General features: G+C 41.3%; 1 protein-coding gene across 2 annotated transcripts in view; it reads left to right on the plus strand.

Moving 5' to 3' along the window:
• The window catches only part of HECW2 (HECT, C2 and WW domain containing E3 ubiquitin protein ligase 2), a 218,319-nt gene that overhangs the window by 59,694 nt on the left and 143,790 nt on the right, over nt 1-14,835 (plus strand). For both annotated transcript variants that reach the window (XM_019553986.1, XM_019553987.1), the window contains exon 2: nt 8,452-8,559. In XM_019553986.1, coding sequence (XP_019409531.1) covers nt 8,452-8,559 — 108 coding nt within the window. The remainder of the gene's footprint in view (nt 1-8,451; nt 8,560-14,835) is intronic.

The following is a 14,835-nucleotide window of genomic DNA, read 5'->3' on the forward strand; positions in this document are numbered from 1 at the left end:
TGCCCACCCTACCAGACACTGCCCAGCCAGGGCGGAGCATGGGGAAGGGGTGGCAGCTTCCACCGCTGCATGGGTCCCAGGAAGCACGGGGGGGGCGCATGAAAAATGGGTGTAAATCAGTAAAAACCAAATAACTTCAGTTTAAAAAATCAGATAATTTATCAGTGAAATTTGGTAAAAACTGAAAATGTGGAACACTAAGTATAATGGAGCCATCTGCTCTTTAATTATGTAACGGTGATAATTAATCATCTTAGTCAACATAAGATATTTTAACTGTGGAGTTCCTGAGACAGGCATGGGTTTAAAAAAATGATTGGCAACTAGTAAAAAGGTACATCTCTCATGGCTATTCTTTATTCACAGATTGTATCTAATGAATGGGGTGATAAAGCTGTGAATCATTACTTTTTACAAAAGAACAAAAAAAATTCCAAGTGGAATATTATGGCACTTTTTGCTGTTGTACATTTTGTAACACTTTGATAACAACTACATTTTGATTGGATGAATTTCTCTATCACAAAGTCATAATTTTTCTACAGAACAATGAACCAATGTATAGCAGTAACTTGATGTAAATTGGTGTTTTAATCCATAATATTCTAAAAACACAAACTTATTAAGTATTTGTAAGACTTCCTTTGTAATTCTCTGTTTCTCATTTCAAATATTATCTGGTTTTGGAGTCCCCAGAGGTGACATAGGCATAGTGATTCTGTCTGTACAAACAACATTTGGCTCACTTCCACAAGCTCAAGCTCAAAAATTGTTAATGCCTCACCCTGCCTATGTGCATAGAGACAGTCCATTATCCAAGACTTTAATAAAAAGGTGTAAGGATACAGCAGGGCCACTGCTGCTCCCTGCTATAGGAAAGCAGAATGAAATAAAGATGCCATTTGGGTCCATACAGATGTTACATTTAGCTTGACCTAACCTTGTGAGTAGGTGAACTAATTTAGATCAAGACTGAGTTAATCCAGTCTTGCAAATGCCTGTACATGTTTGCAGCCCAGCCATTTGTCCGAGCCAGAGCTGTGCTATTTTCACCCCCCCGACCTGGACTGGGCTATTATTGGTCTCCCTTTCTCCCATAGACTCACCAGCATCTCCCCCTTCTCCCTCCCCAACAAACCCTATGGACCCTCTAGTGCCCCTCCTCCCATCCTGGGTACCCCACCCTGAATTATACTGATTTCCTGGGGCTCCTGGTACTGGTGAATGTCTGTGCATGCCACTGCCAGTTTGTACACACAGGTGTACACGTTATATATGAGTACTATCATTGCAGAATGCTTGTGTAGAATTAGGCTGTCCTGACCTGTCAGCAAAGGCAAAAAACCAGTGAGTTGTTTTCTATTCCTCAGTACAGAAAACTGTGCAGAGTGTTTGACAGCAGCAGCTTTATCCAGTTTTGCAGAAGGCAGAATTTGAAGCCATTGGATTTTGGGGGGCTAATTTGGTCATCATTGCTAATGCTGAAGTATGAGACCTTACACTAATTTGTTGCTTTCCTAAGGCAACATTTGTTGCTTTTCTAAGGCTGCAGTTCAAAACGACAAATTTCTGGTTTATGACTGCTGTATTTATTGTATGTTGTATGTTCTGATAACTGATGTTTATAAACATTATCTGGTACACGTTCCAACACAGACAACTGAAACAATAGCGTGTTTAGCTGCCAGAAAGGGGCTAGAATTGCTTGAAATTGAAATCACCCATGGATGAATGACTTTTCAGTAATCCTGACATGAGCTTTCTAGGCCTCCTCAGTTCTTTGGCTTAACAGACTGAAGGCCACAGGACCACTTGGTGAAACTGCCATTCATTTTAAAATTTCCTTGGGTGGATTTTTATATGACTATTCACTTTCAGTGGAGGGGTAAGATTTTTTTAAATTTATAAGCAAATGTTTTAAATTACTCTTACATGTACAAAACACAAATACTTTTCTTTCCATTTTGGTAGTCTGTGCTTTATATTCCCCAAAGGTTCTCATTTAAACTAAGTGAATAGTTGTGAACTGCGGTCCCAGAATACTTTCTTTGCTCAGTTAGTCCTGTTTTGCAGTATGCCTCAGAACTTGAAAGCAGGGAAGAGACTCTGCTTGCCTTCAGACTAATATGGCCAGCTACCTCTCTCAGATCTTAATGTGATACTCAAGAGATGACTCTACTGGTATTCAGAACAGGGAAATTTGTACCAGGGACTTATTAGCTTAAGTAAACAAGCTTGGGATACAGTGATCAAAACAAAGAGAAGGGATAAAAATTGATTAAGGAAAGGTACAGCAACTTCTTTTCATTGAAAGAGCAATGCGTGGCTGGCTCTTAAGAAATCATTCCTAAAACAAGTTAAAGAGCTAGTGGAGCTAAAGAAGGACTTAAAACAACTAATTGAGCAGTCAGTAATCTTAACACCTTTTTGGCATATAATTTGGAGAACACAAAGAAATGCTTGTATTTAGTGCTCTCAAGAGGGAGCAGAAAAGTTAGGGTGGTGAAGACAGGCAAAGGGTTTAAAATGTGAACTGAGACTATTCATTTGCATGTCCAAAGTATTAAATGTAATGGCAGATTACGCCATCTATGTGAAAAGGATTTAATTAAGGCTTTGTAGCTGCCAGGAGCAGCCTACCTGATGATGATTAAGAAACAGGACAAAAGCCTTTTAACAGTGTCTCAGTTACAAAATATCTTGACCAACCAGATGGTTTACCAGGCCCAAGGGGAAATCTGTTATGCGGCAAACTTAAAAAAAATGGCTAAGACTACTAAGGACCTTAAAGATTAATCAGCAAATTGGAAGAAAAAGGATTAAGTCTTCCAAACTTTCAACCTTCTAAGAAGACATGGAAAACAAAATGCATTCCTCTAACTTTATAATCCTGGTAGAGACAGAAACAAAAATATATATTTTTAAATATTGAGAAAAATATTAAACAATAGGGTGCATCCCAAGTGGCTGTTTTTAGTGCACAGTATTCATGTGGTTAATAAAAAAATAAACCTGCATATATTAATTTATGTATTTTAATTTGCTTTTAAAACTTTTAACTTACATTTCGCTTTTTTTATATTGTTTCCTTTCTTCCCTCTGTTTCTTCTGTAAGTGAAAACTTATTGTCCAGTGGTTTTGTTTCACTATAACAATTAAGTTGCTAATTCCCTCTTGCCAGAGTGTGCTCAAGAGGGAAATTAATTGACTTTCTCACAGAATTATGAGCAATTTCAACAGTCAGTTCTGTGAAGACTGTACCTGAGTGGCAAACGCTACAGAAGCAGGATGCAACGTTGTCAGAGTCAAAAAACTGGGTATGGACAGGGAAAGAATTGTTACAGCACTGACTCATAAACTCTTATGAATCAAAACTAACTGTAGCAGCAAAGTGTGTGCTCATGGGGAAGAGAATAGGTAGTACCAGAACGGATTCAAACAGATATGATATAATTGGTCTATAATGCATATTCAAAAGAACATCAGGGAAAAGAAAACATTGCAGAGATGGGAAACAGCTATTTGGAGGTTCTTAAAGAATATTGTGAGAAGATCTGTTTAACACGATCTGTTTGCAGAATAATTCTAACAACAGAAAGAATAAGGATACCCTTAGACCAGAACAAAATATAGGTCCATGGCGTATCAGAAGTTCTGGGCTGCCTTTCATTTGTGGATCATTTTGATTCCATTTCTCTTACCTGCTGTCTCTCTTATTGGTAGCTGAACCACTTAGGATAAGTACTCTTGCTTTAGCAGTTTTAGTTGGAAATTAGAGAGAAACAGGGTGCTAACTTTTATCCAGAGTTTTATTTTACATCCTGGAAAAAACAGTTAAGGTCTCGGAAGAATATGTGGATTCCTCAACTACTCTTTGCTCTATCTTCAGCAATGATTGTTAGGCTCAAGATTTCAGGGGTACTTTTGTGAAATTTGTTCTTTTAGGGTCTGTTCAAGAGCCTGTTGAAGTCCATGGAAAGACTCCAGTTGAATTACTTGGTGTTTTGGATTAACTTTTAAAAACAAAACAACACCTCCCCAAGTGTTGTTAGAGACACTGCTGCTAAGGTTATACTTCATTGCTTAAAATATTTATTTGCATTCTGTCCGTTACTTGAACAAGGTACTTAAGTATTTTCATGCTGATATGTGCTATATACTTCTTTTCCCTGGCATGTGATGATAAATACAACTCTCTCTAAAACAATTACATAATTTGATTCAGAAAAGCAAGAGCATGTTAGAGCAGCTGGCTTTTGTCATATAAAACAACTGTAGTTACCTTGACATAATGGGAACACTGAATAATTTTAAATTATTAGAGTTTCAATAAGTAGGGGACTTTTCAGTACAGTTAATAGCTATCTTTGGATAACAAAGATTTGCAGGATGTACTTTGAGAAAGAACTTTGTAGTCTTGTAATCTTTGAAGAAAAGAATACACAGGTAATAGTACATTTGTAAGTGGTGATACTACAGCTTTGAACTGATTTTCATTGACCCTGAAAAACATTGCATCAGAATGAAGGAGAATATGTATTTACTAGCCAACTGCCCGTCAAGAATGCCATCACCCACCGGCCTGCACTGCCACCACTCTGCCTCCTGCCCCATGCATCCCCCCATCCAGTTCTGTGCACCCCCCATCCCTGGTCGCTGCACCCCACCGCGCCACCACCTCCCAAGTGCAGGGGATGGGGGAAGCTTGTGCACGGAGGCCACAGCTGCCAACCAGCGCTACCACCACAGTGAATCTGGCCATGCGCAACCCCCTTCCCCTCCCTCGCTCCCTCTCCCCTGGCTGTTCTCAGGGCCCAGTGGCAGCGGTGGTGGGGTGCTGCCACTGTGCACCCCCCTCCTCTTCCTGCTTTTCTTCCCATCTCCTCCCTGTGATCTCCCCCTACCTGCCAGCGTTTGTTGGGGCCTAGTAGCAAGGCTGGAGCAGGGGGGCGAGGCCAGTGCTGCACCGCCAGCACCCTGGGCTGCCACCTTCCAGGAGTGGGGCAGGGGGGAAAGTTTGCCCCGCCATACCCCTTGGCCAACATGCCATGTCACCACTGCCTCCAGGAAGCAGGGCTGGGAGAGGGGTGGAGTGGGGTGAGGCCAGTGCTGTTGGCCTCGCCCGGCTATTCCATCTGCTCCATCACTGCCATCATGGAGGTGTGCTGCCACCTCCTGTCTGGAATGCTCTTGGAGCAATCTGATTGTTTCATACAACCAATCAGAGTGCAAATAAAGCATTATGGACAGACAGACAGACAAAGGCTTTTATAATATTAGAATGGTTTAAGTATTAATTGTGCATATGCTTGATTGGATGCATTAGGAGTGTCTCACTGGTGAAAAGGTAGCCACATGTACATCTATGTAGGAAAGCAGCCTTAACTAGGAACACTGGAGATTATCAAGCTACTTAAAGATCAAAGAAACTGTTTTAGACTGGGGAAGTTATAGTGGTTGGGACTAGGAGTTGATGGTAATGCTCCAGATTGTCCACAGCTCTAGATCTGGCATGGTGAGGATCCTATGCATACACATTAATTTCACTTGAGTGTGGAAATGGGAGTGAGCTCCCTCTGTGGTATTATCTATTTCTTACCTTCTGTAGAGGGAAAGAAAATAGAGTATGAGTTGGTTTGGGAAAGAGTGGCGGGCAAGCGAGTGCACTTTGGCTTCCCAGCAGCCGTATAGAGATAACAAGTCATACTTTTTCTAAGTTATGTTTCTGTGGAGGTCCTCTCCTCAGAACATCTGTAAGCAGACAAATCCTTGATGATGACGTACAAGTAGAAGCACACTAACAGGACAAAGTAGAGTTTCAGACATCATGTGGAGCACAAGGACCTCTCCACTGACTACTTTGGCCTTTTGTGAATTGCTGGAGGTCCTCCAGTTTAATGGACAAGCACCACAGCCTATTCCAGAACAATCTGTGAGGAACTATGAGATAATCCATGGACAAATTCATTCTTCCATTTTTGGGGCTGGTAATGCTGGCACATCCATAATGCCTTCTGTTTGAAGATCAAAAAGTTCATAGTTAACATAAATATTTTTTAGCTCCATAAGAGTGACTCCAAAATAAGGAAGATGAGAAAATTGACACATAGAGAGATGATATGGCCAGGCTAAGGTCTCCCATGAAACCTGTGAAACACCTTGGAAAAGAGTCTGGTTCTCCTGCCACCCTGTCTTTTTACTTTAATTACATCAATAAATACAGTTCAGTTACTCTAAATTACATGATAAAAATCACCAGTGTGTATTTTTTTATTTTGTATGGTGCCTATATGCACTTAAGTGAATTGTACCACTCCTTGTGTTGTTATGTGGTAGGATATGGTACCTACAGCAAGCGAAATAGATTAAAATAGAGGGAGAGGAACTTGTTAGATTTCTGGCATTTAATTAAGAAAGCTGAATCACTGTTTCTTCTTTCTTAAGCAGTGTACCAATCACTAGGAATAGTCATAATACTGAATCCTTTATTTACTTAGGTACTTAGATCAAAGTCAGAAGAACTATATGTAGGAATATAATCGAATGAATGAATATATGCTGCATGGTCAACCCTCAGTACAAGCAACTCCCCCTTAACGCTGTTTTGCTTTGTGCTATTTCACTATAATGCTGATTGTAAATTGATACCTGATTTTACTTGGCACTCAGCGAGTTTCGTTTCACATTTGTGGTCACCATCTTGGGTCATTAAAAACACTTGAGATTGACATCTTGGATTGTCAAATACTTTCAGTTTCACTTAATGTTTGTTTTGCTTAACACTCAGTTTTTCAGGAACCAATTATGAGCACCAAGCGGGGGTTACTTGTAGTGGGCTGAAGTTTCACTGAATGCATATTAAGAGTGTAGGATGCAATCAGCCCTCGTCAAATGCACAGATTTTAGAAGAGTAACATAGATATTACATGCAATTGCAGGGAAAAAGGCCTTGTGAGCCCACTTATGTGCTTAGCTTAAGAAGTCAGTGCTTCAGATAAAAGAGTAAAATAATGGAGGAAACTTTGTGATAACTGCCTGAATGGAATAATTTCACCCTGATTCACACCAGCTTGTTTATTGATGGTTATGATTCCTGTTTATCCTTTTACCATTTCTTGCTCTGCTTTGTTTTCATTCAAGAATGAATTGCATGAGAAGTTGAAAAGAGAGTTATTAACTGGTAAAAAATAAAAATCTGTTTGTAGTGAAGCTAAGAACAACATGTTAATTAGCTTACTAATATTAGCACTTTCTTCTCCCAATCATCCTTTGCTACTTCATAGAGAGCAATTGTGGTGTGCTTTTCAAATCTGTGACTACAAAAGCGTGTCTTTGAACTACCCATCCATTTCTGTGTCTAGCAAGTGCCTGATCCAGAATACTGCTGAGCACAGCCTATGACATTTTGAATACCCCAAAAATCTGGGGACTGAGTGTTAAGACACTGCAGAGCAGGTACTGGCAACTGACAGACTAGGGCTTTATAGCATTTAAATTTCCTGGCTTCTTCTTTGAAGATGATAAAATATCTTCTCTATTTTTGAAAAATAATAAATATACTTAAAACCCTTATGTACCTAAATTGCAGCTCCATCTCTTGGGTTTCAGTACCTCATAGTACCTCATAGGAAGTGCTGGACAGCTATGGCAGTGGTGGACAGTGGCACCTTCATGGTGAAAAATATATTGGTCTTTTGACCTTGCAATGTTGTGTGTATTCTAATTAGCCTAGATATTTAGAATTAAATTAGAAAAGTTTTTGGAATTTGATACTTTACCTTTTCAAGTCGCCTTTAATAAGAAGCTGTATATTTACTGTATCTCTGCATGTGTCTGTTCCCGCTACATAAATTGATCTCATGATCAGCAGTACAGTAAAAGTCATTGATTTTGTCCCAGTTAATTTGATTCTTCCAGGAATTCCATCATCTTGGACTGAATGAGTAACCACTGCAAACAAATATTCTACTTTTTGTAAGGCAGAACAGCAGTTGTCTTGTGATCTTTGTGTTATGTGGCTTTTCCCTTTTTTCAAAAGATTTATTATACATTTTCAAGTGTCAATAAAGCTGTTTTGAAGAGCAACACATCTACTGACAGTTACAAGTAAAATCTTTCAAACTCCTTTTTCATTTGGTGGGTGGAAGGAAGCAGCGTGTGTGAGGGGGGGTAAAAACTATCAACAATTGTGATAAAATGAATAATGTTATTTGTAACATAAACTGTGATAAGTTCAGAACTTAATCTTCCTTCCTTACTATCAGTTTAAGGGCCACAATCAACCTTAAAAACGTGTTATGAAGAAATACTTCTTTACTAACTGTTGATTAGTCATTACATGTCAAGTCCAGAGACCCCTATCATCACATGACAGGAAGAATATGCATTTATTTTAATAGCTGTTGTTACTGTTACCATTATAGAGAACATTTTTTCTTTTTGTTCTTGTAGATGAGAATTCTCCAGCTAATTTCTGGGATTCGAAGAACCGGGGAGTGACTGGCACACAAAAAGGGCAAATTGTATGGCGAATTGAACCCGGCCCCTATTTTATGGAACGTAAGTACCTATAACAGGTAGTAGGCACTGACAAACACAGCTGGAAGTCAGAAGTCCCTTGATGTTGTTACTTACTGGAATTTTTTTGTTGTCAAGTTCTGTGGCAAACAAATCAGTTTTTGTTAATATTTCTGTATGTGGTAGAGTATGTAAAATCCTCTCTTTTAGCCATTTTCACACAGAACTGTGCATGACATAGTAAAACGGAACAGATCCTCAAATATCCTTGTGTATGGCTAGGGGATATATAGAGCAAGTAAAAAGCACGTCTCTGGATTGTTGGCCTGCATCCTGGATGTGTTGTGAAACATGGAGCTAAAGTTAGAGGTGGACTTATAGTCCAGGGATGGATGTAGACTGAGAAACATAGTCTGTGGTAGGAGAATGCTATATGTACATATGGCAATTCTAACATGAGCTAGAAGATGAATCCCCTGCCTCAAGGACTTGACAATAGCAACTATTCATAAAGTAAATGACTAATGGAGACAAGGGAAGTGGGACTAATGAATCAGCAGGAATAAATCAACGGGGCTAAAGTTCATTTGTATAAGAGTGACAAAGTACAGGCAGTCCTCAGACTTATGACACAATTGGTTCTTGAAAACCATGTCTTAAGTCGAAACATTGTAACTCAGAACTAATTTTCCCGTAGGAAACAATGTTATAAATGGGGGATTGGTTCCTGAACCAAGGCCAAATACCCTGTTTTCACCAAAAATAACCCAGAATTTTGTACTCAATCAATTATAGATTAGTAATATAGCTAATATAATGTATTTATACTGTAAATAGCAATCATATTGATTTGGAAGGACTTCTTTGAGGAGACTTTGCTGGATGTTTTGAAGGGCTCTTGGTTGGACTTTTTGAAGGGTTCTTGACTGGAGTCTTCTCGGGAGTCTTGGCTGCAGATTTTACTGGAGTCTTGTCTGTTCTCTTAAAGAAAGTGTCCAAGGAAGTTTGGACAGATGTTCTCCAGGGAGATGGGTGGCACAGCAAACTTGTTCACTGGCGTGGTTTGGCGTCAGATCAAGTGTTGTAAAGTCAAAATTGACGTCAGAAAGTTGAAACAGGGTGTCAATTTATAAACGTTGTACGTGCGAAATGTAACTCGAAATGTTGTAAGTTGAGGACTGCCTGTACTGGCAGGGCATTAGAGCCTGTGACCTTAGAACCTCTTTTCCTTTTCTTTGTCTTTAACTTCAGGAATATGTTAGTCTTTGAGGCAAGCTGCAAAACCCACCTTTGCTCCATCCTGGAAGGCCTTTAAGGGCAGTATGGGGATTGTATGGACACAATAATTAAGTGGTCTTATATTTTTGTTTCACTGGGTTATATGATTTGATTGGGGTAATTGAGGAGTCTACTTGCTTACTAACATGTGTCTAAAAGATGAGAAAGTGTTCCAGAGCAAAGGATTGGAGTTTTGATTTCAGAATAGTAAAAGTACAAATATGTAAATAGTGACATGAATACATGGACACATTTAGAATTTTCAGGCTTTGTTAAAAATAGTTTCTTTGTTAGTCATATTTTACATATTAAAATAGTAGAACATTTTTCCAGCACTTTTTAATGATTTCTTTTAAAAACAAATTTTCATTTCTGTTATTTGAAGTCATTTTCTGTTTCAATTTTTCATTTGTAAGAGGAAGTTAACGAGAAAAAGCATTACAGTTATTGGGGCTGAAAAATCACATTTCTTGCCCAGCTCTATTTAAATGTAGTATTGAGGCCACAAACAGGAGATTTTAGAAGAAGTATTATAGGAGAAGGGTAGCTGGGAAGCAATACATTTTATGAGAGATACGAAAGTTAATAGACTTTCCAAGTGTAGAGAACAGTATGAAAAAAGACATAAGGTTGTGAGGGAGAAAATAAGAATTTTTCTTTTGTCTAAAAAATACATCTTATTGAAGTTACTTCTCTTCCTCTGTTTAAACCTGTTTTCTTGAAACTATTGCTGTTGACTGTATTCCCAGATGCCTTTTTTACCTTAGGAACATTTTGAGCCCTGCTTTTAACTCCTGTTGATTTTTAATCACTAAATAAGCACAGGAAGAACAGTTGTAAGTTGCTGGATTTTTCTGTGCCCTAGAGTCTCTGCCACCGTCCCCGGACACAGCTGCTTTAGTTTGATTTTAATTTAAAAAACTAAATTGGGTTCTCCCAAGTTATTGAAGTAAAAGAAAATTTGAAGGCTGCCCCACCACCTCTGAACTGCTAAATTCCTGAACTACTGAATGCCCTTGGAGAGCAGGGAGAGAAGCAGCTTTATCTTTGCTTTGAAGTTAAACTCTATGAGAGGTTCTAGCAGCCAAAATTCAAATCACACTGTTGTGCCGCTCCTTAACTCCTGGGCTGAGCTTTACAGCTGGTCCACATTGAAATGCTACTTTTCCAGAAGACAATGAGCTCCTTTGCTTTCTGTAATATTTGCTAACACCCGTGTTTTAAGCAACCACTATAAAGAATGCAGAGCAGGTGTAATGTTGTTTTTGCCCCTTAATAATTATGCCACTGTATTATGAAAAAGATGCAACCCATCACAAAGCCCAACTGAAAATTTTAAAATGATTACTTTAATTTAGCCTCCTGTTTATGATCACAGGTATATATGGCAAAACTGAGAGATGAATGTAGCACTAATTATACGTTTTTATTGGGATGCCAGAACTCAGATGGGTTATCTGACTTCCTGGCTTAATGAAGAAAAAGCATGAAGAAAATGGGTGTCTGCATGCATCCAGCAAGGCTTTTGTTTTTCTGTTGAAATTAAGGAAGTTACAATGCATTCATCTGCCAGTATTTTCAAAACACTCCTCCAGAGCAGTGATTGTGAGGCAAAAGTCCTTGCTGCCCCCTGCCCCCACAAGCTGGACTGCATCCCCAGTTGGGCTTGCCCTGCCTACCCCTTGTCAGCCAGCCCTCATTGCTCCAGCTAGGGAGCAGATGTGTGGGACCAGCCCTGCTCTCTGGAGCAAACAGCACAGCCCAGCCCAGCCCAGGGTGGGGGACTGGGATTTTACTTGAATCAGCGAGGGGTCTGGGAATGATCAGACTGCATATTGCCCCAAAGAATTCAGTCTGATTTTTGTCTTGCACTATCTGTGGCTGGACACAAGTAATATCTTTTGACCATAGTTAAGTTGTAATATTTCTGTAGATTTTTGTCAATGTGAAGGGTGTTAGCTCTAATCATAAGATACATGGATATACCTAACCAAATTTCACACTTGAGGAATCTGGAATGACGAGTATTATTTTGATCACATTAATATTTGTCAGAGAGATTCTAGTGTATTAGGTCAAAGACTCCCTCTGCCATCTTCTGTCTTCAGAGAGACTTCCACAGCCTAAGTTCAGGAAGTTACTTGAACGTCAGTTTAATTTTAAGCATATTTCATAGACATTAGGGCTGGAAGAAACCTTGAGAGATCATCGAGTCCAGCCCCCTGCCCAAAGGGCAGGAAGTCAGCAGGGGTCATAGGATCCCAGCAAGATAAACATCCAAATGTCTCTTGAAGGCATTCAAAGTAGGTGCTTGAACCACCTCCAGCGGCAGTCTATTCCAGACCTTGGGGGCTTGGACAGTAAAGAAGTTCTTCCTTATGTCCAGCCTGAAATGGTCATGGAGGAGTTTGTGACCGTTCGATCTTGTCATCCCTTGGGACACTCTGGTGGACAAATGTTTCCCCAGATCTTGATGAGCACCCCTGATAAAATTACAGGTGGCCAGAAGATCACCCCTAAGCCTGTGCTTCTCCAGGCTGAAGAGTCCCACAGCTCTCAGCCTTTCATCGTAAGGTCTGTTTTCCTGATCTCTGATCATGCGCGTGGCTCTCCTCTGGACTCTCTCGAGGTTCTCCATGTCCTTTTTGAATTATGGAGCCCAACATTGGATGCAGTACTCCAGCTGCAGCCTCACCAAGGCCAAGTACAACATGAGAATGATGTCCTGGGCTTTGCTTGAGAACCATCTATGGATGTAAGCCAGCATTTTGCTTGCTTTACTAGCTGCAGCATCACTTTGAAGGCTCACGGTCATCTTGTGGTTGATTATGACCCCCAAGTCCCTTTCATCCAAAGTGCTAGCCAGTGCAGCACTGCTGAGCCTGTAAGCATGCTGCGGATTTTTCCTCCCAAGGCAGAGAAACTTGCATTTTTTAGTGTTAAATGCTATCAGGTTCTCATCTGCCCATTTCTTGAACCTGTTGAGGTCAACCTGGATTGCCCTCCTGTCCTCAGGTGTGGACACTTTACCCCAAAGTTTGGTGTCATCCGCGACCTTGGCCAGTCTGCTTCTGACGCCAGTGTCCACATCATTAATGAAGATGTTGAACAATATAGGCCCAAGGACAGAGCCTTGAGGGACCCGACTGGTCACAGGGAACCACGACGATTGACTTCCATCAACCACCACTCTCTGGGTCCGACCACGTAGCCAATTCCCCAGCTAGCAGACTGTGGAGAAGCCGAGGCCACAGTTGGCTAGTTTTGCCAAGAGGTGACCATGGGATACCAGATCGAAAATTTTTTTAAAGTCAAGATGTATGATATCAATCTCTTCCCCCTTGTCCAGGTGATAGGTCACCTGGTCGTAAAAGGAAATAAGATTGGTCAAGCAGGACCTAACTGTGACAATCCCATGCTGGCTAGGATGTTGCCATTGGCCAGTCTGATGAGGATGGTCTCTTTGATAATCTTTTCTAGAATCTTCCCTAGGATAGAGGTCAGGCTGATGGGCCTGTAGTTTGGTGGATCCACTTTCCTCCCCTTCTTGAAGATAGGCACCACATTGGCCTTCTTCCGATCTTCGGGCACTTCACCAAAGCACCAGGAGTTCCCAAAGATCTGTGCCAGGGGCTGGGCTATGATCCTCGCCAGCTCCTTTAGTACCCTGAGGTCTAAGCTGTCAAGGTCGGCTGACCTGAAGGTATCCAGCCTCTCAAGGTGTTCCTTCACAAGGTCAGCATTGAGGGAGGGTAAGGAATCTCCCTCACACAGGCCTTCCTGTCTCGTAATGGGCAGGAGTGTCCCTTGGGACTGATGAAAGACAAAGTACCCATTTAGCAAGTTGGCCTTTTCATGGGTGTCAGTTGTCAACTGTTCCACCTGGTTTAGCAGGGGTCCAGTGCTGCCCTTGCGTTTCCTCTGGCTCCCCACATATCTAAAAAAGGACTTTTTATTGTCCTTGATACTTGTAGCCATTTGGAGTTCAGCCTGCAGCCTTGGCTTTCCTGGTTCGGTCTCTGCATGTCTGGACTAGTGCAGTATATTCCTCCTTGAAGGTGCATCCAATCCTCCATTCTTTGTAGGCATTTCTTTTTAGACGCAGGAGGTCCACTAGTTTCCTGGAGAGCCAAGGGGGCTGCTGTGCCCTTTTGCTGCCTTTCCTCCAAGATGGGATAGACTTTGCTTGTGCATCGAGGATTGCTCTTTTGAGGAGCAACCACTCATCCTGAACTCCCCTCCCCTTTGGGTTGAGGCCCTTTAGGGCCTCACTGACAAGCCTCCTGAGCTTGTCGAAGTCAGCTTTCCTGAAGTCGAGGACTTCTGTATTGCTAACTGACTTGCCAGATTTACGATGGGTGGTGAAGGTGATCAGCTTGTGGTCACCATCACCCAGCTTCCCTTCTATCATTAGGTAGCTGATAAGGTCATCCCCTGTTGCTGGTACCAGGATGAGCAGTGCTTTACCTCTCATCAGCCCGTAGACTTCTTGCATCAAATAGAGATCATCAACACACGTGAGAAAACTTTATGACCTTTCAGATTTGTCCGAGCACTCGTCCTATGAGATGTCTGGGTAGTTGAAGTCTCCCATGACAACCATGGACCAGGAGTGTGTGGCCTTGCCAATTATCTGGTGAACTCCTGGTCAAGCTCTTGATCCTGGGTAGGAGGTCTGTAATAGACTCCCACCATTGTGTCGCCTGTGCTATGTTCCCCATGGATTTTCACCCAGAGGGTCTCCAGTCATCCACCCTGGGTGCCAATGTTGGCTTGCTGGGATGCATAACTTTCCTTGACATAGAGAGCTACCGCCCCCCTCCTCTTTTGTCGACTCGATCTCTCCTGTACAAGGTATAGCCATCTATACCTGTGGCCCAGTCATGGGTGGAGTCCCACCAGGTCTCCGTTATCCATATGACATTGTATTTATTTGCATATAGCAGGAGGACTAGTTCCTCCTGTTTATTCCCCAAGCTCCTGGCATTTGTGTACAGGCAGGCAAGTGTCCCTTTGGGGGCCCCTGCCTTGCCCACAGAG

This window comes from Crocodylus porosus, unplaced genomic scaffold (assembly GCF_001723895.1).
Source record: "Crocodylus porosus isolate Cpor-Errol unplaced genomic scaffold, CroPor_comp1, whole genome shotgun sequence".
NCBI classification, from domain to species: Eukaryota; Metazoa; Chordata; order Crocodylia; family Crocodylidae; genus Crocodylus; species Crocodylus porosus.